The sequence below is a fragment of the Sebastes umbrosus genome, chromosome 18 (genome assembly GCF_015220745.1).
Source record: "Sebastes umbrosus isolate fSebUmb1 chromosome 18, fSebUmb1.pri, whole genome shotgun sequence".
NCBI classification, from domain to species: Eukaryota; Metazoa; Chordata; class Actinopteri; order Perciformes; family Sebastidae; genus Sebastes; species Sebastes umbrosus.
Genome location: NC_051286.1, coordinates 22,586,250 through 22,613,214, shown reverse-complemented (window position 1 = coordinate 22,613,214; position 26,965 = coordinate 22,586,250). Strand labels below are relative to the sequence as shown.

Below are 26,965 nucleotides of genomic sequence, written 5' to 3'. Positions count from 1 at the left end.
TTTTTTTTTTTTTTCGATATGCTATACTATGACTTTCTTTCTCATTCTCAGTCAACTCAACTTCTATAAGCACAATATAAATAAAGATAATTCAATAATTTGTTCATTCATTATCATTGGCAAGTATGGAAAATGAAATGTTAATAGCCAACTTACAGAAACATTGCGTTGTCCACCTTCTCTTTCTCTCTCAAACTCAAACACGCACGCCACAGTGGCGGTACGTCATTTTAATACCCTCCATGCCACCTTCCATGCACTATCAAGAGGTTGTGGTCATTTCACGTATTTCTGCACACACACCGCAAGCTGTGGCGCTCAAGTCCACGTGTGTGAGCTGTACGCCTCACTGTGTGGAAGTGACTGGGATCATTCTTTTATGTGTCAGACAACATGAGGCACGACTTAAAACACTGCTTTACTAACTTTGTAAAATAAAATGAAATAAATACAGATATAAATTTACTTAATTGTTATTTATTATACAATTATCGTACACCAGCAACTTGGTAAAAAATCTTCAAAACTAACAGGAATTACAATTCAAGTTTAAACGTTTTTAATGCAGCAACAAATTGGTCAAAACTTAAACAGGAATTAAAATTCCACTAGATATAAATGTATGTAGTTATTAAAAGAATCGATCGGCCTTATTGTCACCGATACCGATCCAGCGATTTGAGTCAGTTATCAGCTGGATATCGGTGCATCCCAGTGATCACACAGTTCATCAGCTTCTCTGCTATGAGCTGCCGTTTTCATTGTCCGTTCACCCAAGACGAGAGAACTGACAACCACAACATCAATTGACCCCTTTAAAGAATTTGCTCCTCTGTCATCACACTATTAATAACTTGTTCTGAAATGTATTTCACTCAAGTTAACAAGTACTACATGGTAGGCCTTTGTTTAAAGGCATAGTTCAACATTTTGGGAAATACAGTACGTCTGACTTGAGCACAAAAAAGCAAATATGCAAATAACTGATATACAAATTAAGAAACATTAAAAAAAATACTGATTTCTGAGTATTTAAAAACAAAGAATCCCATTTTTCTAGTTCAGAAATTATAACTACAGCATAGAGCCCATTTGTTTTTAATAATTCAAGAACTTCCACAATCATTTTCTATTCAGTGTGCATACAGCAGCTCCAACCTTCAAACCATAAACTCCTGAACTGCAGTTTATCTAACCAAATGACAAAATGATGAAAAACAAGTCAAACTGGTTGTAAAAAACTGTTCATTTAATAGTAAGACTGCTGGTGGCAGTAGGTGATTTCAGACTATATAACCTACACACAATAATCAACATTTTCAAATCACAAACTACACACAACAATACAATCCATTTCAAAGTCCATTTGTCTCAAAGCCCCATGGGGATTATTAAGACATCAAAAAGGTGATGTCATATTTCAATGTTCAGGGAACTTGTTGACAGTCCATAAATAAAAACATGCTATATACTTTTCCATAAAAAAGACAAAAGTTGTACAGATAAGTACAGTATAATAAAAAAAAACGTGTTTTTTTTATAATAACTGGATGTGTAAAAAATATTTCACATGTAGGGCACCAGTACGTAGCAGATTTTACTCATTCTTATCCTGAGATTCTGCTTTACAAAAACAACAAAAAAAACAAGTTAGTCACTTTTTTTTTTTTTTTACAATACCACTGTGGGCTGCATCTCCTGCAGCTGTTTCAACATAAGGTCAGTGGAACCTGAAAAGGCCCCGTCTATAAATATTTTGACCTTACTAAGTGATTTCAAATTCTGACGGTTGCTGAACCTGACATAGGTGTCTTTGCTGTTCAGACTGGATGTCTTTCTCGATGTCTCTGGTACATCAGCCTTCCTCGCCAAGGGATGTTCACATTTATTTGACTGTTCCAGGAATTTTAAGAAAGACATTTCAAATCCCATCGGTTTAAAAGAGGCCAGCGGAACGTTCTCCTCCGGCATTACCGCAGGGCTAGAGGAGTCGGATTCGTCGTCCCTGCTGTAAACTACGTCGACCTTGGTCGTACGTGGAATTTTCTTGCGTTTCGCCGCTTTTCCGATCAGTTTTCGTGGACGTCCTCGTTTGCGTTTGAGCACCACAGAGCCATCGGAACTTTCATCGTTTGATAATTTGCTGTCAAACAATGTAGCAGGGGACCCTGCTGAGGCCCTTTTGCGTAGGACAGGCTTTGAGTATCCGTATTCCCCTGCTTCCAGGCCAGTGTCTGCTGTCAGTTCGTTGTCCGACAGGTCAGAGGTGTTGTCTGATTTGGAATCATCACTCCTGATGGAGCGGCACTTCTGCCTAGGAAACTTTTTGCAGAATATGAAGTGACTCCTTTGCTGTTCCAGGTACTTTTCTGACAGTCCGTGTCCCACATAATGTTTTAATATGCTCCGCTCTGATTTCATGACTGAATCGCAACCTTTTATCATACAGGGGTATTGTAGAGGAAATTTATTAGTGCACATTGAAGATGCCTCCACTTTAGATTTCAAGGAGGGTTTTCCATATTTAGTCCAGTGGTTGCTTTTTGCCTTGCTAACTCTCTTTGTGTCACTTCCCCTCTGTAGGATCTTTTTATTGCTCTCGATGTTTTCCTTCCCATTACTTGTCTTGGTAATTTGGTAATGTAAAGGCTTTGAGTTTTGTTTCATCATTGGTTCTTCTTTTATCTGTTGATTCTTTAGTTTAGGCTGGTACAGGTCCTGATGCTTTTTCATGACATGTCTGAGCAGGTTTGACTTTGTGGCATACGAAAGGTCACAGCCTTCAATTTCACACTTGAACGTGCCGTTTAATTGTTCAGGTTTCGCCAACTTCATGTCTTTATGCTGTTCTTTGACGTGCCCTATATACTTCCAGAAAGCCGTGAAGGTTGCTGTGCATCCTTGGTGGCTACAAGCGAACTTGCCGAGCTTGATGCTGGACAAGATATTGCCAACCTTGTCAAGACTGAATTCATGCAGCTGAAGATAATGCTGCAAAAGGTTGGGAACTTCTACGAAAACTCGGGAGCAGTCTTTGACTTGGCATCTGAATTCCGAAATTTGGGGGATCTCTGCCTCTGGCTCCTCCTCATCGTGGTCCATTATTTCATCCGGTCCATCACTCTGGTCCTGCTCTTTGTTCACCTCCAATGCTGACAAAGCAGACTGGTGAACAGCCCTGTAGTGGAGGATCAGATTGTGCTGGATGGTGAAGGCTGCCACACAATCTTGATGAACGCAACGATATGGTCTGTACTTACTCATGGCATCACCTGAGATGGGCTTCTTCTCTTTTGTCTTCTTGGTTATGTCTATGCTTGACTTAACTATTGCCTGCCTGTTGATAGCAGATTGTTTGTCGAGAGATGGAGGCGCATTAGCTCGAGGTGCGGCAGACAGAGCCTGGGTGAGAGGAGCCGACACTTTGGGCAAATGGACTTGAACTTGTTTACCACTCACGCGTTGAGTGCGCACCTTGGGCAAGGTTCTTTGCGGTCCATGTGACCACTGGTGTGCTGCCATCCCTGCTTGTACTGACTGAAAGGTTGATGTGGAGGTATGGGCCTGCACTGGTGGAGTCATTGCTTGGTTGTGCATGGGAGCTGTTTGCAAGGGGTGAATGACTGTGGAGCGACTGTCATCCTGACATTTCTGATTAGTCATGTCAATGTTTGTGAGCGATACAAATGCCTGTAATGGGTATTCACGTTTTACTGCATCTTGGAGTGAATTGGCCATTGTGGTTTGAGCTTCTGTAGAAAGAGAGTTTTGAAGAGCAGCAAATGCAGCGGCTTTGGCCTCTCTGCGCTTCAAATCTAGATCTGCAATTTCTTTAGCTGCCAATTTGTGAACTGAATGGTAGTGAGCGCGAAGGTTCGAGTTACGAGTGAATCTTTTACTACATTTTTGACACTTGAAAGGAGCATATTGGCCGTACCTTTTTTTAACCACATTCACCATCTCAATTGTGTAGTTGTGAGTTTTGGAGAGGTGTTTCCAAAGTGCTTCACTTGACATGGAACTAAATGTGCAGTACTCATTTTCACAAGCAAACGGCTTGACGAAGTTCTTTGCAGGACTTGTATGGATTTTCGGAGTACTACTGCTACTTTGTGTCACGGGAGCTGGCTGTTGAACGATCTGTTCAGATATTTCTCTGACCAAGTCAAGCCTTTCAAATGCACTTTGAATTTCTGTCATCCACTGTTGCTGGCTGGCAGATAACTGAGTGGGCTCAAGATCTGCATCATTTGCCAGAACGCCTGTGGAGCTCAGTACCTCTGGCTGCGGGGTGGTCGTCTCTCTGAAACAAGTAAAGCTCTGTGTGTTTAGTAGTCGTTCGACTTCGTCATCGTCTCCTGGGATGATTGTAGAGTTTTCTTGAATGATTTGTCCTTGACTAGCTGAGTCACTCTTTGCATCACAAGACATTTGATGAAGTCCATAATTATCAGAAGGACTGCACATTGGGTCAAAAGACATGGGACTCTTTGAATTGGCATTAGGGTCGGTGTTGCTTGAATGGCATAAGCTGTTTCTACGTTGAAAGTCGCCAGCCAAAATCTGCTCCCGCAGTCTCTTTTTAATATCTTGCTCAGTTGTCATCCTTTGCATCTCAGCCTGCTTGCCACTTGTTGTTGCACTAAGCTGACTATCAGGTAACAGTGTTTGCATCGCCTGGTTAGAATGTGGTGTCTGAATGGTTGTCTCAGAGTTATACCCTTCACTGTGGTTTGTGGGAACACTTCCAGGAACAGCAGTGGAAGGGTTTTCTGTGAGAATCTGAGAAAGAAGTGGGTCAGGCTGAGGATAAAGGGCTGTACTATACGAGTTGTCCTCTCGCTTCAGCTGGACATTTTCTGTATGCTGTATGACTGAGCTCCCTGGCAAGCGTTCACCCGCTAAATAGGGAACACAAGGGTTTTGGAACAATGACTGGCCAGCTGGTGTGTTCACAAAAAGCTCGGACAAGTTGGATTCAGCCATGATTTGTTTAAGAATGTCATCACTTGACTCACCCTCCCCATATTCTGGCAAATTATCTTGTGAATAGTTAGGGGTGGGATAGTCTTTTACAGCTGTTGAACCATTTGTTACTGACTGATGAGGCTTCTCCTGATAAACAGCAGAAGGATTATAAGACAACTGTGGCTGAGCAGTGCTAACGGTTTGCTCTGAATTGAGAAGGTCAAGAAACGATGCTGGCAGGTCTGTGTTCAATTCTGAGTCTTCATATGGTTTGCAGCTTGCACGCTTGGACAAATGGCCTCCAAGGGATTTGGGACTATTAAATTGTCTGTAACACCTGCAACAAACAAATTTGCCATCCCTAAGAATAGCTGGCCATTTGGTTCTTTTGTTTTTTCTGGCTGGCTTTTGATTTTCAGGATTGTTTTCAGAGACGCCATCTTGAGGTTGGTTGTTAATGTGTTTTTGGCTTGCTGTGTCTGGAGAGGAAAAATTAGACTGCACATGACTTTGCATTGATTTTGTTTTTTCTCCTGCCCTGGAACCGCTTTGCATCTGTGATGTATATGGTGTAATAGGGTCTTCAGCTTGTTGGGACACATCCTTAGCACCATCGATGTACGAGGGCAAAACACGCTGGGATCCATTTGCCATAAGTGGTGACTGCAAGGACTCTGCTGGTCTGTTCATTGTTGAGCCAATCATAGAGCAAGACGGGACACTAAGTGGCAGAGCAGCACTTGTAGAGTCGACTTGTGGCATCACTTGCATGTTAGATGGATAGACTTGGGAAGAGCCACAGTTTTGAATTTGTTCACTTCCAGGGGCCGAGAGCCAATTTTGACTACCTGAAACGTGGGACTGTGTCGTGATTGGATTCGAATCCCTTCCTAGCTGAGAGAGAACAATGGGATTTAAAACATTTTCCATTAGGAGTGAAGCATTCTGGTTGCGGGCAGATGAGGAATGGGAATGTAGAGAACTACAGTTTGCCCTTTTACCCATATTAATATAAGGAGTTGATTGGATAACGTTCTTCCTCTGAACTTCACAAACTGGTACTCTGTTGCCCAGCTGGTTCTGAACTGAGGCGACTGAACTGGGACGTCCAACAGATGACGTGCTTGGTGCTGGAGCGTAGGTTATCTTGATTTTAGTTCGGGCAACTTTCCATTGCTCATAGAAATCTGGGTGAACTGTTTTCATGTGCTTGGCAGCACTTCTGTAGGAACTGTAGTGCCTTGTACATGTTTCAAATGCACAGTGAAATCGCTCTCTGTGTCCCGGAGGGGGACCTGTGCTAGTTGAGGTTGTCAGAGAGTTCTCTGATCTGTTCCCAGTTAGTGGCTGAGGGGTTACTGTTGGAGGAAGTGGTTGTGACATTGCTGGCTCTATGGAGTTCTGGGGCGGTATTAATGTTGACATGGCGCTACTACACATTGGCCCTTGCAATGGTAAGTTACAGTCAGAGTTGTAACTCGTTGATCCAGTATTTACATTACTGGGGAACATTTGTGGCTGGCCTCGCAAGACATCTGTATTACAGCTATGTGGCACGTTACCTAAATGAGCTTCAAATGGAGGTACTGGTTGTGTCTGTTGAGGTGGTCTCATATTATCAAAAGAATGACCACCTGAACCATGTCTGTGTGGATTAGGATCAGACAAATGGGAATTTGCAGGCTGAATCACAGAATTATTTAAACTCTGTGTCTGACTGGTGGTTGAACAAGGCAAATCTTGTGATTCCTGTTTGACTCTGTGTTGTCCAAAGGTTTCCACAGGTGCTTGTGAAGATTTCAGCAAACTCTCAATGGACACGGGCAGCCTTCCATTGTTTGAATTAACAGCACTCTCAGAGTTCCAGTTTTCTTGGGAATTCTCTTGTTTAAGAGGAGAGTGACTGGAGAGCATTTGTTCAATGAGTGAAGGGCCAGGCTGCATATTTTGTGAGATCTGTTCACAGGATGGGCTTTCCTCTTGAGCGGCATGCCCTCCCTGGTGCAAATCCAGCTGGAGTTGTGAATGGAAAACCTTTCCACAATCCACAACTTTACAAGTGAATGTTTTATAATGCTGTGCCTCGTGGTCATAGAGTTTGAAGGCCTCATTGAAAATCTTTCCACAATTTGAAAACATGCATTTAGCCTTAAAAACAGAATGTGTTTTCCTGTGTACAAGGAGTTCAGTATTGGACAGAAAACTTGCCTTGCAGTTCAACTGTATACAGATGTAAGGCCTCACACCACAGTGGACCTGTAAGTGATCATTAAGATGGGTGACATTAATAAAGTGGCGGCGGCAGTACTGGCAAACAACCTTTTTGCTCTGCATTTCGAGGAAAGTCTTAGCTTCCTCGTTCTCCCCGTGAGCTTTAACGTGCGCAACAAGATTTCTGAAAAACTTGAAGCTCCTTCTGCATTTTCCAACAGGGCACACGTTGGTGTCATCACTACTCGCTGTGCTACACCTAGCCAATCTGGCCTCAACATTCTGACTCAACCCCCCACTTTGCCCTAAGGAACCACCATTTTCATGAAGTTTGTTTTCTGTCTTGGCCTTTAATGCTGCAATAACAGGTGCAGCTGTTTTGGGATTAGCCAATTTCTGGTTTGTTTTCAGGGCAGTCATCCTTTCCTTGCATGACTGTTTAACATGTGATGTTACATGGGGAAGCAATGTGTCTTTTGAGGTAAAGGTTTGAGTACATATTGGGCAGCTGTATTCTCCACCGCTCAGATGAGTCTGTGCATGGCGTACAATTCTGTGACCGAGAAACTCTTTGTCACAGAGCACACAGTACTGCATATACACCTGCCAGTTTCTGAACCTGGCAGATATGAAACCTTTTTCTCTCAGTTTCTTCATTTCTCTGTTTTTCTGTCTCTTGTCTGTTATATCGCTTAGTTCATAAGTGCCGCTGACATTGTGATCTGGGATATTCCTATACCCCCCCTGACTGAAGAAGTCTTCCTCTTCTTCGGGGTCCTCAGTATCATTCAGCAAGTCAATGGATGACACTATTGAAGCTTCTTCACCCATTAGTGCTAGACAATGACGCTTAAGTGTTTTCCAGTCCCAGAACTCCGGGTCGAAAGGCCACTGGGTTTTGAAAACCAGCAGGAGCTCGCAGCGTAGAGAGTTGGGAACAGGCATATTCTCCTCCTCTAGTTTCTGATCTGGTTCATTGTAAAGAGTCTCCACAGCATAGTATGAATCCACTGTGGGCTCCAAAAGGAACTCTGTCAGTTGGCAGGCTCGCTTGACCTCCAGGTCAGTGGGAAGCAAGCAGGAAATAGTTTTACACACAGTGGCCTTGGTGTTTCCATCATTTGAGTCCATTCGCAGAGCCCTTATGCACATTTCAATGCACACTGGCAGTCCAGCGGTGTCAATCTATGAAAAAGAGGAATCCGAGTAATTTAAAGCTGCCAAACACATGGAGCACCTGGGACCACAATTGATAAAGCAAATTCAAAGAAACACTTCCAATAATCCAGGGTTATCCCCTGTTTGGCAAAGCAAAGTTACCAGCAACAATGCAAAATTAAAAGCTACAAGCAGCGATGAACAGGCCCACGCACCTTCCCGCGTGTCGGGGGTACTGGCCCACACTTTGATAATACAGCTGACTGTTTACTGACCTCTGATTGGATGACCTTGATGAGGAACAGGATGTGGTACACAGTTTTGGAAAGTAAGGACATCTGGCGGCATTTGTCGAGGAAGGCCTGCTCTGATGGCTCCAATCGCTTCAACAGCTTGCTCCAAAACAGAGTGAGCTCCCTGGTTTGAAGAAATGGAATTCATTGCCCATTTATTATCTGTGATGTCCTAATATCTATTGATTCATCTATTCAGGCTCACACTGACCAGTCAGCCTCTCAATACTACCCCATTTATCAATGACACAAACACGTAATAGAAGAGCTTCATCAGCCAAGGACAGAGTATGGATTAACAACACTACATACTGATTAAGTGATTCAATATGTGGACTGAAGACAAATTCTGCATTAAACTTGAACATACATAATATTTTTTTCAGTATGATATTTCTTCACACCAGCTACATATGAAATTTGACATGCAAAGCTGATTAGTTTAGTTAGTTAGTTGGATAAAAATGCAGCCGTATTAATTTCATATAAAAACAGGTGAAGATTCTGGGACTAATACAATCACTGTTATTTGGTTTTGCCCTGTCAAGAATAAATATTTTCTTCCCTCCATAAAACAAAGAAACCTCGTGTAGATGAGCATCAAATGAGGTGGCTTGTGTTTTCTTACCAAGCACAGTATGTATCTCCTTGGAGAAGCTGTCGGGTCAGGAAGGCTGAGCATAAGCTGAAAGCTGCCCTCTCATCTCCGTCTGACTCCAGGTTGCAGATCATCTCTAACACGTCGCGGCAATCCTCCTTTGAAAGCTGTACAGATAGATACCATATATACAGTAATTAGGTTTCACTGGTAAACAATATCTATCCACTTAAGGAAATACCTACATGCTTCATTTTCCAATATTTATAAAGAAGGAGGCACCATCAATGCCTCCAGCCTCTCAAAATGCTTTCAAGTGTAGTCTGCCATCTTGTGGATGAGGAAATTATTACAGGAAAGTCCTGTAACAGTTGACACAACACAACATGGAAATGCTGTACTGTACAAATACTAATGTAATGCAAAACTCTATTAGGTGAAATTACATCTTTATTCACATCCTTTAGGTGTGATTGGATCCTTTATGCACAAAACACAGGCTCTTTGTTGTACATTTTTTTATCATACACAAATGAAAGTCAGTAAACTCAACTATCCAGCTTCACTTACCTCATCCATCAGCTGGTCTGGTTCTGAAGTAGAACAGAGGCAGACGAGGTGCATCTGCTTGAAAAGTCCCTTCCCTTGGAAGGCAGGACACTCGGAGCATGCCTTTGCCAGCAGCGCAGCCTTCCCCAGCTGATTGTCCTTCATCATCTGCTTCACTCTCATCTCCAACAGCACCAGCCCCTCCTGCACCAGAAACTCCTCAACTGAAAACCAGTGGGAATATTCACATTGTGTTGGAATGTTTTTTTTACATGTGCAACAAGAGTACACCCATCATGTTAAATAAAAGATGAAAATTCTTGACAATGTCATATTTTCTTCCCAGCCGAGACCGCCATCACCGGCGGAGCACCGCTCCACCATCTGTCTCCCTGGTCCCCGGTGAAATGCCTAATCGTGAACACTGTGCCGAATTCATTACACAAGTGCAGAGAGCAAAAAGTGTGATATATATTTATATTTAATAGCGCAAATCAACGAATAGACATTTCTCTCACAAATTAGTGGTATTTTCTTTTTAATTTAAAAGGAACATGTAATGTTTTATACTTCTGATGAATATAATCCAATCAATCTTATTTCCATATATGTATTTTGTATATACAGTTTCCTTTGTTAACACCTTATTTTGAAAACCGGACGTAGTCACACGTGTATACTTCCGCTAACTTTGCCGAGGTCGTCGCTAGCTTTCCCCGTCAGCTCCATTCTCTTTATACATCCATGGTCAGCTCTGTTTGACTGTATTTACCATAAATGTCAGTATATGGGTGCGCTACAGTTGTAGCGTCACAGATTTTACCACAAGGATGCGAGTGGCGGCTGGCTTGACCGCACATTAACATTTTGATGAGCGCACGCATGACCGTGCGTGCACACAATGGTTGGTTAAACCACTGTTCATTCGACCTGAAGAGAAGTTTGTTGCATTTTATTTCATGTTAAATGTTATTGCTCTAACTTTTGCTTTGAAAATGAGAACAGAAGCAGCATGTTAAACCACTGTTCCTTGAATAGAAGTTTTTTTTGTTTTTTTTTTGTTAAATATTGCATTGCCTTGTAGCTTGAGAACTGAAGCAATTTTTATTATTTTCAAATAAAACGTGTATGTATTTGTCATTAATCATTGTGTTTATATCCATAATTAATTTATCCCCGATTCCCTTACAAGAAAAAACTTTGAGGAATCCTGACTAGCACTGTCCAGTATCCAGCTATTTATTTCACAGTCACACTGATTGAATTTTTTGGCTAAAAATAGTTACTGTATCGATTTTAAGTCATTGAATTGTATCGTATCACTCTAGATGAGCCAAATATCATCCTTGAATAATATCGGAACCATGGAAAGTGATACGTATCGTATCGTTGTAAAACCAATTTGTCATACCCTTAGTGTTAAATTCAAAACATTTAAATATGGCATCCGTACATTGTTGTGAATTTAATTAATAGTAGCATAAAAACAGTTGTCATGAAAACTATGTTCATCTGACAGAGATCATAAAAGACAGCGACATCGCTTTAAAATGACGGCTCAGGGGCAAGGATGTCTCATTTTGTTAAATGATTGTTGCCTTGACTCCTCTCTCCTCTTCTTTGCCTCTTCTGCTCGCATCTCCCGAGGGCGGGACTAAGATGCAAGAAGAGGAAGCGAGGAAACAAATCGAGGATGTACAAACTGGGAAATGAGAAAGGGCTACAGGCCTGTGTAAGAACTCTGAAAACCAGCGGAAATGCTCACCTTCTTCAGTCTGTGGGTTTTCATCGGACAGAAGGCCTTGCAGGACGAAGTTGGTCCAAACACCATCATACTGGCCCAAAGCAAAGAGCAGGGACAGCTGAGTGATTCCATTTTCCTGCAGCTTACTGTAAGCAAACTGTACACAATAGGAAAACTCCATGAGACAAAATGCAGAGGATACAGTATGTGACTATCTAAAGTTTAAGTCCATCAAGTCAAGCTGTTGGTAGTTTGAATTGCAAATGAAAAGCAAACTGTATGGAAACGTTATGGAAAAATTAGTTGAACTAAACAGGCCATGAACCTTGCATGTGATAGAGTAAATCTAGTTTGAAGGAAATTTCCTCACTTGAATCTGAAGACCTAATAACAGTGTTTAATGCATTTTGTGGATATTAAAGCAGACTTTAACTAAATTCTTAGCAGTACAAGATACTGTAAAAACAAAAGGAAGTTGCGGGGTGCATTGTCATGGGGTGCCAAACTTGAGTTTTAGTCTTAGGCCTTACAATTATTTAAGATAAATCCACATTTCTTTCTTAAAATGAGAATCTTCAGCTTTACCTGCACACATGACTTGAATTCTTTCCATAAGCCATCTGGAACGTCCGTCTTCAGTGAGAGCAAAAGCTCTGCAAAACTCCTGCAGAACGAACGGGCAATCAACAAAAACACAATATTGATCTTCGCCTGCACTTTAAACATGACTGACGAAACTTTGATAGAATTAACAAAGAAATATAACTCATATAATTTAGCTTTTTGTAACAGGGTTGCATTCAGCATAATGATGATTGATTATGGGGGTAAACCCTAAATCTTATTTGCAGTTAATCACATCTTTAATGGTACTTACAGTGAGAGCCTCTCAACCACAAGAGGAACATTTTCACATTGCAATGAGAGGTATGGAGAAGCCTGGGCATAACTCAGCAGTGCAGCTATGTACACTTCCACCAGCGCCAAAGGCTCTTCCTCTATCCTCCAACGGCCTGCATACTCCAGCAGAGTCTAAAGAGACGGAACCACAGTCATTCCTTTACTAAACAACCATTTTTGCACTGACAACTTTTACCAGCAGTTTGAAAATATAAACAGAAAGTTGGGTATTTAGCACAAGCAGTTATACCCATAGACATATATACATAGAGACATTATTGGCCTAATGTTACAAACAGACACAGAGTGAAAACTGGGGCTCCCCGTCCACACCGCTCGAAGCTGCCGCTGACAGCAGCCCACCGAGTCAGTCCGTGTGCGCGTCGGCTTGGGAATATAACCGAGTGAGTGAGTAAGTTAGTTCGTTAGTTGAAGGACAACATTAGGCCGATGATGTCTGAGACGATTGCCTCATTAACGTTATGGTTCCCTAGTAGCATTGGATTTAAATCTAAAATATTGCCAAATATGCGCGTTTGCTTTTCGCCTCGACACCAAATACTCCGCCAACTCTCTCGTCCTGTGTGTGAAATCTGATCCTGCTACTCTGTGCTGAAACCCCGTACAGAGCAGACACTTTCACTTTCAGTTTGTAATGTCTGTCGTACCACTATGTATTGATAACACGGCGAAATTTAATTAAATGGGTTTTATTTCTATAAAAAAAGGAACACAGACTACTGCGGCAAGTCTAATGTCCAAACTCCTCAGGTGAATAAATTGTTGGAACAAATAGGACTGACGAGAAACATCATAAAGAATCAAACCCAAATTGTGAAAAACTGCAATTTTCATAGAAAATTTAAGAGAAGTTAAATTATGAAGAATTAAGAAAAGCTTTGATGTGGTGGTCCACTGCACAGCATTTAAGTGTCTTCTTAACCAAGAGCTGTTCAATTCTCAAACACATATTACTAGATTGATTGAGTAACTTGAATGCACTTATGGCATGTACAATGCATATAATATATGATCAGTCAGATTGCGCTTGGGGTTAAAGAAAAAACAACAAAAAGCAAAAGAAAACAAACTTAAATTAAGAACCGTAGTTTGTAAATGAAAAAAAAAACATGTGTAAATACATGTGTAAATATATGTTCATGTCTTTTGCTGTAAAATATGCAATACATTTTTTCTTCACAAAATGGAGGCATAGTGGTTAGATATGCCTTCCTTCATAATGATTTATTCTGATGAGAAAACAAAGATAAAACAACTACTGAATTGTCCTGCTTATGTCATCCTAGACATAATGCCGATTCATGCTGACCTTGGTCAGAAAAGCAAATGCAGTCTTGTCAGGCAGGAGAAAGCAGCCTGTAGGGAAGTGTAAAGACAGCTCTATTTACAGAGCATGCTCTCTGCTTCTAGGATGTCTTAACTTCAGCCAACACACTCATGGTCCTCCACCCACAGCTTATCCCTCTGGGCTCTTTACTCTACTTTTAACCAGGGTTCGAGCCTAAGGACGTCCCTCCTCCCAGGGCCGACAACGATCCGCGATTAAAATGAAACTGACTGCATGTTTTGTGTAGCACACACACTTCTTATTAAAGCTCCTTTATAAGGGACCTTTAAAATGGACCACCTATTCTCATTTTAGTGACAAAGTGACAAACTGCTACTCAGCACCCCACCGCCCAAGCCTAGTCAGGAGTGGTGGATGAGTTCAGATCAGAGCAGAGAACCTGCTGCAGGAGTGGCGGCTCTCTACAACAACAGCTGATGGGGAAAATAACAGATCATGACAAGAAAACTATTTCTAATAAAAATGACGGAAGTTGTTTAAAATCTGTTATCGGGTCTTATGAAGCTCTTTCCGTGACAGACTCCTTCAGCCGCGATGTGTGAAGGAGAGATACTGCAAGTCCTTCTGCTGCTGGAACACCTACAACTAACACAGATTTGAACTAGATGGTGAAGAAGGAAACTAAAATATAAAACTGTTAATCTGTTATCTGTCTTCACTCCAGCAATGTTGACATGAATCAGATCAGTCCGATCGGCTGCAGCGTCCAATCAATAACCGATATTCAATATGGAGGCGTTTCGGTCGGTAAAAGACTTCCGTGAAGGCTGCTCTCGTGTATCCTCGCTAATGGCTCCTCAGAGATCCCTCCTCGCTCCTCCATACAGGAATACGACTTTGGGACGGTCTTCAAGATGGCGCACCGGAACAACTTCCGGTTCAAGCGATGATGGAGGGGCGAGGAAACGACAAATAAGAGACTTGGGATGTACCCATTGTCGGACGATGGACAGTACCATTATGAACTGAAATTGTCTGCTCTGTACGGAGTCTCAGCTCAGAGTAGTAGGAGTCAGATTTCACACGCTTATCATTGGATGAGAGAGAGTTGACAGACGATGAAGGGGGGATTTAGGCCCTGTTCAGACCTGGTATTAACATGCGTCTTCAGTGATCGGATCACAAGTGGACATCTGTTCACACCTGGCATTAGAATGCGTCTCCACATGCGTCTTGAGTGGCCACTTGTGATCAGATCTCACTTCCCCGCTCTATATGCAAATAAAACACGTAGTAAACACATGGCTAATACAGCAGACGCTGTGACGTAATATTACATGAATGTCAGTAGTAATATCCTACATATTTGTGAATTCTGGTACACTGTATTAACATAAAAATAAAAGGTTAATGTACCGGCGGTCCCCCGGGGACCTCCACGCCGCCGGCACCGCTGCTTTTGCCAGACAACAGTGGGGCACATATAGAGAGCCTCCGAGAGGAGAGAACAGGCAGGCGGGCGGACGGACGGCCGGGTGTCAGAACAAAATCACTGACACATCTCCGACAATATAATAACAATGCACTTTGCGTGCCTAGTCTGATAGTCTGTAGATATGTAGCCTATAAACAAGTCAAATTTTAATAAAATACAGTTGTACCGACAGGATACTGTAGAGCACAGAGGCCGTTTCAATGCTGAGAAGCCCCCCGTCTGCCCGTTCATTCACCTGAGGAGCGCAGAGCGCTGATCCCAGCGGGATGTTAGTTGAGTAGGGGGTCCTTAATGTGGCCCAGGACACATTCACTACACACTGCTAAAAGACCTCAGACCACCTCTGAATGTGGTCTGAAAGATCCGATCTCAATGTGTCCTCAATGTGTCTTGAGTGCGTTCACACCTGTACTTACAGCTGCCCACTTGTTAATACCAGGTCTGAACAGGGCCTTAGTGTCAGAGCAAAAAGCAAAAGCACCTACTTGGCAATATTTCGGATATAAACCTAATAGGGAACCATAACGTTAATGGGGCAATTTGTAAGCTTTTAGTATGAAGCAGTGTGGGGGGACGGGGTGGAAACCAGTGGCCCTGCAGCAAAAGCTTAAAGATCATAGTAAGCAATCTACATGTATTGAGCATCATCTTGTCTTGTTAAATATCCAGTGTAAATCTGTAACACAGGTGTTGCCAACCAAGAAATCTGCTGACAAACCCGTACTTTCATAAAACACACCACAGACATCTTTAAAGCAACTCAAGTGTGCAGATGGTTTATTGATGTGCTACAGTGCACGGCTCAAAGGACACTGGCAGTAATGTATTTTTTTAGTGTGCAACTTTGGTCAATAACGGCGTGCCTCTTGTGCAATAGCGTGCTAGTAGACTAGTATCCAACTTTTAAGGAGTAGTAGTAGTCGGAGGCAGTATTAGTGAAAACAGGAGCCCAATACTCAACTCTTATTGGTACTTTTATCAGTGTCATGGCCATTAATAGTTGTGTAACTTCTTAGAGTGGTGTACTTGTTCTTGTGGTATTAATATAAGAATTTAGTAGTAGTAGTAGTTGAAATATTTCCATTATTGTATTGCCATTCTGGTATTGGTAATAGCTACTGTTGTCATTAAGAGCAGCAGTATTAGTAATGTAGTCCAAATTAGCAGTTGTAGTGACTGGAGGTTATTATCAGTATTATTGAGCTATTTTAGGAGTACTATTTGGCACGTACACACACACAAAATGCATTGCGGGAAAAACCTCACAAATCTGTGCTGTTCTCTTGTTGAAGTCTTTTTTTAAATTCGGTACATTTTCATGCCAGATTAATCTGAAGACGCATCTTATTTTTATACATTCCTTTAACGACAGATGTTAGGACCTGGACACTATTTTATTTTTTCTGCAGTCAGAGGCATTCATTTAAACTCTCTGTGTTTGAACACTATGAAGTGTAAGTGGCAGCAAATCATCTGATGTGTCAGAGGAGAGATGAGGAGTTTTGTTGTGAAACAATTTTTTGAACTGAGCCATGTTGGTTTTTTAAAAAAGCTGACTTTTTCAGAATGAAACGGAACGTATAAATATCTAAGTAATTAGAGTAAATACATAGTGTGTGTATATACACACAGTAACATTTATCTACAAAAATATAAAGTACACATGAAGTGATGAAAAGACTAAAACTGTAGTTTTTTCTGCATTAAAAACAGAAAAAGTAAAAAAAAAAAAAAAAAAAAAAAAGTAAAGCGTCAAGTGTTAACGTAAAGCGGATGCGTTGCCGTTAACAGCAGGATGAATGTGGGGGCACTGGGCTTCAACAAACCCCGTTACAAACTGAACAGGCTGGTGAGCAAGCTAGCTCTGTGGTTGGATCTGAACTGGATGATCTGGAGGTTGTGGCAGAGGGGAGGATGAGGAGGAAGCTGGATGCTATCCAGGAGAACCCCTCCCACCCCCTCCATGATGAGCTAGTCAAGATGAGGAGCACCTTCAGCCACAGATTCATCCCCCCTCAGCACAACACAAAGTGCCTGGGTCAGTCCTTCATGCTGGTAGCCATCAGGCTCCACAACCAAGGCTGACCCCCATATGAGAACTAGGAGGACTTTAAGAACTTTAAACATGCTGCACTATATCTGCTACCACCTTGGACTCTAAACACTGGCACACTTTACACTTACTTTACACTCACTTTACATTCTATATACCACTTTATAGACTGCACATATTACATTTATTTATTGTACATGCTACATTTATTTATTGACGGACTGTACACACTATGTTCACCCATTCACTCTGTATCTTGTATATCTCTATTTATTGTTTTTATAATTTTTGTATATCTTTATACCTCTCCTGTGTTTCTCTCTGTTTGCTGATGTTGCTGCTTTGACACCTGAATTTCCCTCCGGGGATTAATAAAGGTTAATCTTATCTTATCTTACAAAGGTGCCAAAGCTTAATAGAAAGAAACAAAAATGTTCTAAAAAAAATAATCAAGGCAAATGCAAACACTAGTATGTTACACTTACTTTACACTCTACATCCTATATACCACTTTATAGACTGCACATATATACATATTACATTTATCTATTGCACATACTACATGTATTTATTGATATGACTGCACACACTATGTTCACCCATTCACTGGTGTATCTTTTATATCTCTATTATTGTTTTTATAATTTTTGTATACCTTTACCACTCCTGTGTTTCACTCTGTTTGCTGATGTTGTTGCTTTAACACCTGCATTTCCCTCCAGGGATTAATAAAGGTGCATCTTATCTTATCTTACAAAGCGACACCCTGTAGCCAAACACACAGGGCTGAGAGCTACTACCATTGGCTAACGGCAGCTACAATCGTTTTGCCTGATAACTGTGGACTAGTTAACGTTACCAAACATTGAAACATACTGGTACCAGTCTGCTGGAATCAGTTCACGACAGATACTTATACATACCTAAAGGACTCTTTACGGTAAACTAACGTTACCTCCTGCAGGCAAGCTAGCGTGTGCTAGTAGCTAGCTAGCTGAGCGGACAGATTGAGTTATATCTGTTTCACTTCACTTATTAGCAGAAGTTTAACCAGTGCAACATGGTTTTATTATGTCACTTTAACTTGTTATACAGCTGGAGAATCAACCCTCTGTGTGTATTATTCGCATAGCAGGGCATAACGTTGTCTTTATTGTGAGTGCTAGCTCGCTGTGTTGTTGCCTAGCGTTAGGGCTGTTGATAATAACTCACCCTGCAGAAGTCCTGGCAGTACTCAGAGGATGTTTGGGTCGGAGAGTCGTCTCGGTCTCTCACCACGGCTTCTTGCAGCTCCTGCAGCCGCTGTGTGAGCTCCACTATCGTGTCTCTGGTACCGTTCTCAGGACTACGGTCCTGCTCGGCCTCCTCGTCCGCCATCTTCACACCCAGCTCCAGCGCGTACCCACTACACCACTACACAACGTAGCGACGTAAGGCAGCGTGAAGGCGGTGTTGTACGTAACGTGGTGACGCAATAATGCTGTCACTTCCGGATTTAGTTCTAAAGACTTAAGAAGATTTACAATGTTGATCAATTAAACCTGCAAAACTAGCACATTCTCATAAACAAGCTCTGCTGTCCTGGAAACTGATCTATAAACATAATTTTTCACCAACTACTTGCTACATTTGAAATAAGAAGAATATTAAATACAAAAATAAATAATTATATTATATATACATATATATATATATATATATATATATATGGATCATCTAACTCTGTATCCACTTTTAAAAAACTTTTGAAAACACATTTTTTAGGATAGCATTCCTATAGGTAGAAGGGTATAAATATATGTATGTACATATCCGTTTCTGGACGCATGTGTACATTTATACACATTTATGTATATATACTGTTTATTTGTTTAATGAACTTGTCCTACCATTTTACCACTTTTATTATTATTGATATGTTCTGTGATGTTCTGTTTTAGCTGTTACCATATTTGTTTTACTCTATCTGCTTTTATTGTCTGATGTTCTGTTTTAACAGTTACCATATCTTTTACTTTATTTATCTGCTTTTATTGTTTTGTGAAGCACTTTATAACATCTGTTTTGAGAAGTGTTATATAAATACATTTATTATTATTATTATATATATATATATACATATATATATATATATAATAAAATGTATATCCATATGTACTGTATACTGTGTATACTGCACTATTTTAAGTATTTTAAACATCCAGATTTAGTTCAGAAGACTGAAGAAGATTACAATGTTGATAAATTACCTGCAAAAAAAGCAAATTCTCATAAAGAAGGGAATTGCTATCAGTAGTAAATGATGGGAATATTACAATGGGGAATCTGCTAGGAAAGACATCTAAGAAAGTACACAATCTTCTAATTAAATACTACAGGAATAATGGAGAGAATTTAATTATTATTATTATTATTTTATTTTAGTTATTATTATTATTATTATTATTAATATTAATAATAATAATAATAATAATAATAAGAAGAAGAAGAAGAAGAAGAAGAAGAAGAAGAAGAAGAAGAAGATTCTCATAAACAAACTTTGTTGTCCTGGAAACTAATCTATAAACATATTTTTTCCCCAACTACTTGCTACATTTGGAATAACAAGAGTTCAATACAAAAATAAATCATTATATTATGGAAAATGGGTTGACATTGGTATGGTATTGGTCAAACAACTTCTTAATGCTGATGAGCAGTTACTAGCGTACAATTAATTCCTTTCCAAATTGAGTTACCAGTTACTCCGAAAGAGTATGCCGTGGTGTTTGATGCTCTGCCGAGGAGTATACTGCAACTTCTTAGAGGTTCAGTGAGGGACATTTCAATGTTGGATCCATTTAATAGTGGTATATTCTTTGGAGAAGTCGACATTGCCAAGAATAACTGCTCTAATAAATACATAAGGAATTGCATACAAGCTGTACCTCCAGGAAAATTCTTTTGGGCTTCACTTTATGGAGAAATTAATTGGCACAAAGGAATTTTGGGTAGTTGGGGACAAATTCTGTCTCAATAATAAAGTTAAAGAAGTTTCCTTTAAAATTTTGCACTACATATATCCAGCAAACCACATTGAGATGCCAAGTATTTAATCCTCTTATCAACATGGGAGTGGGCAAATATGCTGCTTTATGCAAATGTATGTATATATTTATTATTGGAAATCAATTAATAACACAAAACAATGGCAAATATTGTTCAGAAACCCTCACAGGTACTGGATTTAGCATAAAAAATATGCTCATATCATAACATGGTAAACTGCAGCCCAACGGGCAACAACAGCTGTCAGTGTGTCAGTCTGCTGACTTGACTATGACTTGCCCCAAACTGCATGTGATTATCATAAAGTGGGCATGTCTGTAAAGGGGAGACTCGTGGGTACCCATAGAACCTATTTTCATTCACATATCTTGAGGTTAGAGGTCAAGGGACCCATTTTTAAATTGCCATGGCAGTTTTCCCTCGCCAAAATGTAGGGTAAGTTTTTATTTACCCTCCTTCGTGACAAGCTAGTATGACATGGTTGGTACCCATTAATTCCTTCCTTCCTTCCTCAACATGGCTGCCGGTTTCACAAACATTCTCATTTTACTGCTAAACAGTACACTACAAGATGATTCTGAAAACATTTGAGGAGGGAAATAGGCATTACAGTAACAGAATATTGATTCATATTTGAGGACACAGAGGCTCATGTTTTTTTTTCAGATTACCTGTCTCATGCACTACTGTCAGGATATAGCGACCGTTATATAAAAATAACTTTTTTTAATCATATTTGCTCCAATCTCGCCTACTGCTGCTTTAAGTCCCAGCACTGAGATCTTGTATTTATGTTAAAATTCAGTCACTTCAGAGTCCTAACTACAACGCTGAGCAAATGCCATAGTAAAAGTTGTATTCAAAGCCAAACAAACCTAGTTTCTATGTAAACAGAAGTCAGCAGGTGAGCACATGGATGACAGGTTGAGCCGCCCACATAGGTGACCCGACTAGATCAAGAAAAACAAGTAAAAGATCCCCTTTTCTTCTGAAGTGTTTATTATCTGTCTTTACCATATAACTGATTAATTGTGTATCATGTGTTCATCACTTTAATGTTGCAGCTGGTAAAGGTGCTCATTTTAACTACTTTATATGCGTAATAATAATAATATATAATAATAATAAATTGGACTTCTATAGCGCCTTTCAGAAACCCAAGGACGCTTAACAAAGGGGGCACACAAAATCATACTAATAAATAACACAGAGGAGAAACTATAGCTAAGTAATTAAAAGAGTGATGTGTAGGAAGAGTCAGCTGAGATCATAGGCCTTGATGAACAGGTAATGAACAGTAATAATGATATACCACTTCATTATACACCATAGTTTATTAGTTGATTTTTATTGAGTATTATAATCTGAATCTGCACATAGCTAGTAACTAATATTGTCAAATAAATAATTGAAATAAAACGTACAACATTTCCCACTGAAATGTAGTGGAGTAGAAGTGGGCTATAAGGTTACATAAAATAGAAATACTCAAGTACAAGTACCTCAAAATGTTACATAAGTACAGTACTTGAGTAGCCTACAGTCCACCACTGCTACAGCACACAATTGTTTACAAGAGCACAAGATCTAGTCTCTAAATTTTGCTTTGAAAGTGCACCAGATTGATGCATTTAACTTTAAAATGTAAGAAAATGTCCTTCTGGGGGAGCACGCCCCCGGACATCCCTAGAGGGTCCGAGGTCAGGATGATGGTACCACCTCCGCTTGATGCCAGGAAAAACCCTGAATATTGATTTTACAGCAGTGTTATTTAATAAAAGGTCAGTAAAGTTTAACATTTATTACATCAATTGAATATTTTGGCATTTAATATTTTCATTAATCGCCGTTGAAATCATGTTATGCACTCTGTATGGAGCACCGTTAAGCTTAATGATCTTCCTTACACAGGCGGAGGCGTTACTTTTCCACACTTTTCTCAAAAACTATTGGTCCTAAAGACATCATTCAAAGTGTAGACTGTCTGATGGATATGTCTCTGGAAAATGAGCACACATACAAGCTTGTCAGGCTCGAGTGCTGCTTGGCGTGGCGCTGAAGGTCAAAAAGTATACGTACCAGAGCTCCGCAATGACATTTTAGGAAACGCAAATTCAACAAATCCTAAAATCGTAATCGTAAAACTGACAATATTCAAAATCTACACAGTTGATTTCTCGCCTCAAAACTTTTCAGAAGTGAATTTAGTGATGAAATAGCTACGAAAAATGTAAAAAAAACAAGCTGTTTTAGGCTGCTGTTGTTGTAATCGTAGCCTGTGGCAATCCGGCGCTTTGCATTGTGGGATACAGTAGGCGAGGTAGACTGGTCCGATGTGTACTGGAGATTTTTTCCAAATCAGTACGACATCCGGGTATTATTGGCATACTGTAGATTTTCCTTTTGTTTGCATACTACATGCTACATATTACATTTTAGCCAAATCAGTACGTACTACTAGTACGTAAATTATTATTTTCTCACACACTATGAACGTTTTTTAACGTTAATATGGTCATTCGTATAACTGGATGTACAGACGTGGACAAAAATGTTGGTACCCTTCCGTTAAAGAAAGAAAAAACCACAATGGTCACTTAAATAACTTAAAACTGACAAAAGTAATAATAAATACAAATTTACTGAAAATAAACTAATGAAAATCAGATATTGCTTCTGAATTGTGGTTCAACAGAATCATTTTAAAAAACAAACTAATGAAACTGGCCTAGACAAAAATGATGGTACCCCTAGAAAAGATGTAAAATAATGTGACCATAGGGACATGTTAAACTAAGGTGTGTCCTGTAAATAGCATCACAGGTATCTTCAAACTTGTAATCAGTCAGTCTGCCTATTTAAAGGGTGAAAAGTAGTCACTGTGCTGTTTGGTATCATGGTGTGTACCACACTGAACATGGACCACAGAAAGCTAAGGAGAGAGTTGTCTCGGGAGGTTAGAAGGACAATTATAGACAAGCATGTTAAAGGTAAAGGCTATAAGACCATCTCCAAGCAGCTTGATGTTCCTGTGACTACAGCTGCACATATTATTCAGAAGTTTAAGGTCCACGGGACTGTAGCCAACCTCCCTGGACGTGGCCACAAGAGGAAAATTGATGACAAATTGAAGAGACGGATAATACGAATGGTAACCAAAGAGCCCAGAACAACTTCCAAAGAGATTAGAGGTGAACTCCAAGGTCAAGGTACATTAGTGTCAGATCGCACCATCCGTCACTGTTTGAGCCAAAGTGGACTTAATGGAAGACGACCGAGGAGGACACCAAATCATAAAAAAGCAAGACTGGAATTTGCCAAAATGCATATTGACAAGCCACAAAGCTTCTGGGAGAATGTCCTTTGGTCAGAGGAGACAAAACTGGAGCTTTTTGGCAAGTCACATCAGCTCTATGTTCACAGACGAAGAGATGAAGCATCCAAAGAAAAGAACACTGTACCTAATGTGAAACATGGAGGAGGCTAGGTTATGTTCTGGGGCTGCTTTGCTGCATCTGGCACAGGGTGTCTTGAATCTGTGCAGGGTACAATGAAATCTGAAGACTATCAAGGCATTCTGGAGCGAAATGTGCTGCCCAGTGTCAGAAAGTTTGGTCTCAGTTGCAGGTCATGGGTCCTCAAACAGGATAATGACCCAAAACACAGCTAAAAACACCCAAGAATGGCTAAGAACAAAACATTGGACTATTCTGAAGTGGCCTTCTATGAGCCCTGATCTAAATCCTATTGAACATCTGTGGAAGGAGCTGAAACATGCAGCCTGGAGAAGGCACCCTTCAAACCTGAGACAGCTGGAGCAGTTTGCTCACGAGGAGTTGGCCAAAATACCTGTCGACAGGTGCAGAAGTCTCATTGAGAGTTACAAAAATCGCTTGTTTGCAGTGATTGCCTCAAAAGGTTGTGCAACAAAATATTAATTTAAGGGTACCATCATTTTTGTCCAGGCCAGTTTCATTAGTTTGTTTTTTAAAATGATTCTGTTGAACCACAATTCAAAAACAATATCTGATTTTCATTAGTTCATTTTCAGTAAATTTTTATTTATTATTACTTTTGTCAGTTTCAAGTTATTTCAGTGACCATTGTGGTTTTTTCTTTCTTTAACGGAAGGGTACCAACAATTTTGTCCACGTCTGTATGTTTGATTCTGAAAGCATTATTTCCTGTCTATAGGCAGAAGTTCTTGTGATATTCTCCTGGCAGCTCGGAGGAGTACAGAGTCCTGGTGGAGAACTTCGGGAGTAACACCAACACAAGGGATGCCAAAAGACTGAACAGGCTGGTGAGGAAGGCTAGCTCTGTGGTTGGATCTGAGCTGGACGATCTGGAGGTGGTGGCATGAGGATGAGGAGGAAGCTGGACGCTATCCTGGATAACCCCTCCCACTCCCTCCATGATGAGCTAGTCAAGATGAGGAGCACCTTCAGCCACAGACTCATCCCCCCTCAGCACAACACAAAGTGCCTGGGTCAGTCCTTCATGCTGGTAGCCATCAGGCTCCACAACCAAGGCTGACCCCCATATGAGAACTATTAGGACTTTAAGAAGTTTAAACATGCACTATCTACCTTTTAACATGCACTACCTGCAACCATCTTGGACTCTAACCACTGGCGCACTTTACACTATACATCCTATTTACCACTTTATTGCTGACTGCACACATGTACATATTACATTTATTTATTGCACATTCTACATTTATTTATCGACGGACTGCATACACTATGTTCACCCATTCACTCTGTATCTTTTATATCTCTATTATTGTTTTTATAATTTTTGTATATCTTTATACCTCTCCTGTGTTTCACTCTGTTTGCTGATGTTGCTGCTTTGACACCTGAATTTCCCTTCAGGGATTAATAAAGGTTCATCTTATCTTATCTTATCTTATAGTATGAGGCTGCACTACTAGTATAGTATGCGGTTGTACTACTAGTATAGTAATTAACAGCCCGTGTGCCACACGTCATCACTATTTATGTCGCCTGAAACCCCGCCCACTATGTATGTCGCCACCTCCTGTGCACTGTTGCCAGTGTGACGTATGTGTGTGTGAATTGTTTTTTCCAAATTTATTGAGTAAATTCAAGGCATTCAATACATGTTTTCTATATGTTAAAATGTCTTTATTTTAGATTGGGTACTCTAGAGAAGCCTACTTATGCTCATTGTTTAGATTCACATTTTTTCCTGTTATGCAGTGGACATTAAAATTCCACTGAAGAAGCTGTGCAGTACTTTCACTTACACAACCTGATGAATGACTACAATACAGTGTGTTTCATGCTTGTAAAGTCTGCATTATTAACTGCATTTATATTGCTTTTATTTGGTTATTTCCCAACAAGAGACAACAATGTAGTTTAAATGTATTTATTATTTTATATTATATTTAGACCCCAGAATTCATTGTGTTTGTGCTGCTCAATAGGCAAATCAGATTTATTTTTTTTGTAACTTTTTTTTAAATATAATTTGAAATCCAAGATCACTTCCTAATTTAACAATGTTTTAGGGGGACTTCTATTTTGGATTTTATCCACTAGATGGTGCCATTGTTCAATATAATAAGTATTCTTTTTTTACATTAGTAAAGGTTCTGAGTTCTTCTAACAATGCTCATGTGGGATTTATCAGTCAAAGATCAGAACCGATCACATTATTTCTTGGTGCTTTGAAGCATATAATTCCAAAACAGTAACACCTATTGCTTAAATGGGCACATCAGAAGAAAGAAGACAAAATTAAAGCTGCAAGCAGCGTTGAACGGGCCCTCGCCCCTTTGCGCATGCCGGGGGTACCCGCTGCCGTGCATTTCCATGAAAGTCGGACACTGCACGCAACAGTTAGAGAGTATTTTCTGCGTGGAGCGCGTGGCACTGTAAATGACCTGTTGAGAACCTGTGGGGCATCCTTAAAAGGCACTTCTATGAGGGTGGGTGGCAGTATACAACAATTTCTTGTTGCCAGTAGGTGGCGCTATCACCATAACTCAATAATGGAACGTATATGTCTTCAGGCCGGGACTCTTATCCAGCTTGTGAAGTTTGGGGCAGATTGGAATATGTAGGGTCAAGTTACAACAGCCTCCTGTGTCATGTCGTATGCCTCGAATGGTTGAGGATAGGATAGGTCGTCTGGCAGCGAGTCTCACGAGAGTTTTTGCAGATCTCAGATCAAATTTCGCAATTTACAGGCTCCCTTCTAGTCGCTAGTATGGAAGCGGAAAATCAGGGCTGAAGTCGAGTAGAGTGAACTTGCTATAACCAAACTGCCAATCACTGGGCATTTTCATAATGTAGTAATCACATTTAGTACCAACTCGAAGGGACTGGAAGATCTATACTCATTTGTTGTTTTTTGTTGTACATCTGAACACTTCAAACTCTGTATAAGCTGAAACTGTTTGTCCTCTGAACACCCACACAGGTGTTGTCAGTTATTCCGGCTGAACAAGAATGATAAGAATGCCCAAACAGGTGCAATAAAAGCTGACAGGAGACTCAGGAAGCTATCAAGAAATTACAGTGAGCAGAGATCTAATCAGCCAAATAAACTGAAAACACCTGTGTGGCTGTTCATAGCTTTTAACGCAGGGTGCAGAACCCTCGG

The 26,965-nt window shown here is 40.4% G+C and overlaps 1 protein-coding gene across 1 annotated transcript; it reads right to left on the bottom strand.

Annotated features, from left to right (window-relative positions):
- Positions 1-1,227: 1,227 nt before the first annotated feature.
- Positions 1,228-18,730, bottom strand: znf292b (zinc finger protein 292b). Its single transcript, XM_037750455.1, has 8 exons — positions 18,491-18,730; positions 12,399-12,553; positions 12,107-12,185; positions 11,543-11,678; positions 9,799-10,001; positions 9,259-9,395; positions 8,613-8,754; positions 1,228-8,364 (listed from the first exon to the last, which is right to left on the bottom strand). The coding sequence occupies exons 1-8, from the start codon at positions 18,653-18,655 to the stop codon at positions 1,672-1,674; spliced, it is 7,710 nt and encodes a 2,569-aa protein (XP_037606383.1). The 5' UTR covers positions 18,656-18,730; the 3' UTR covers positions 1,228-1,671.
- Between the last annotated feature and the right edge of the window lie 8,235 nt (positions 18,731-26,965).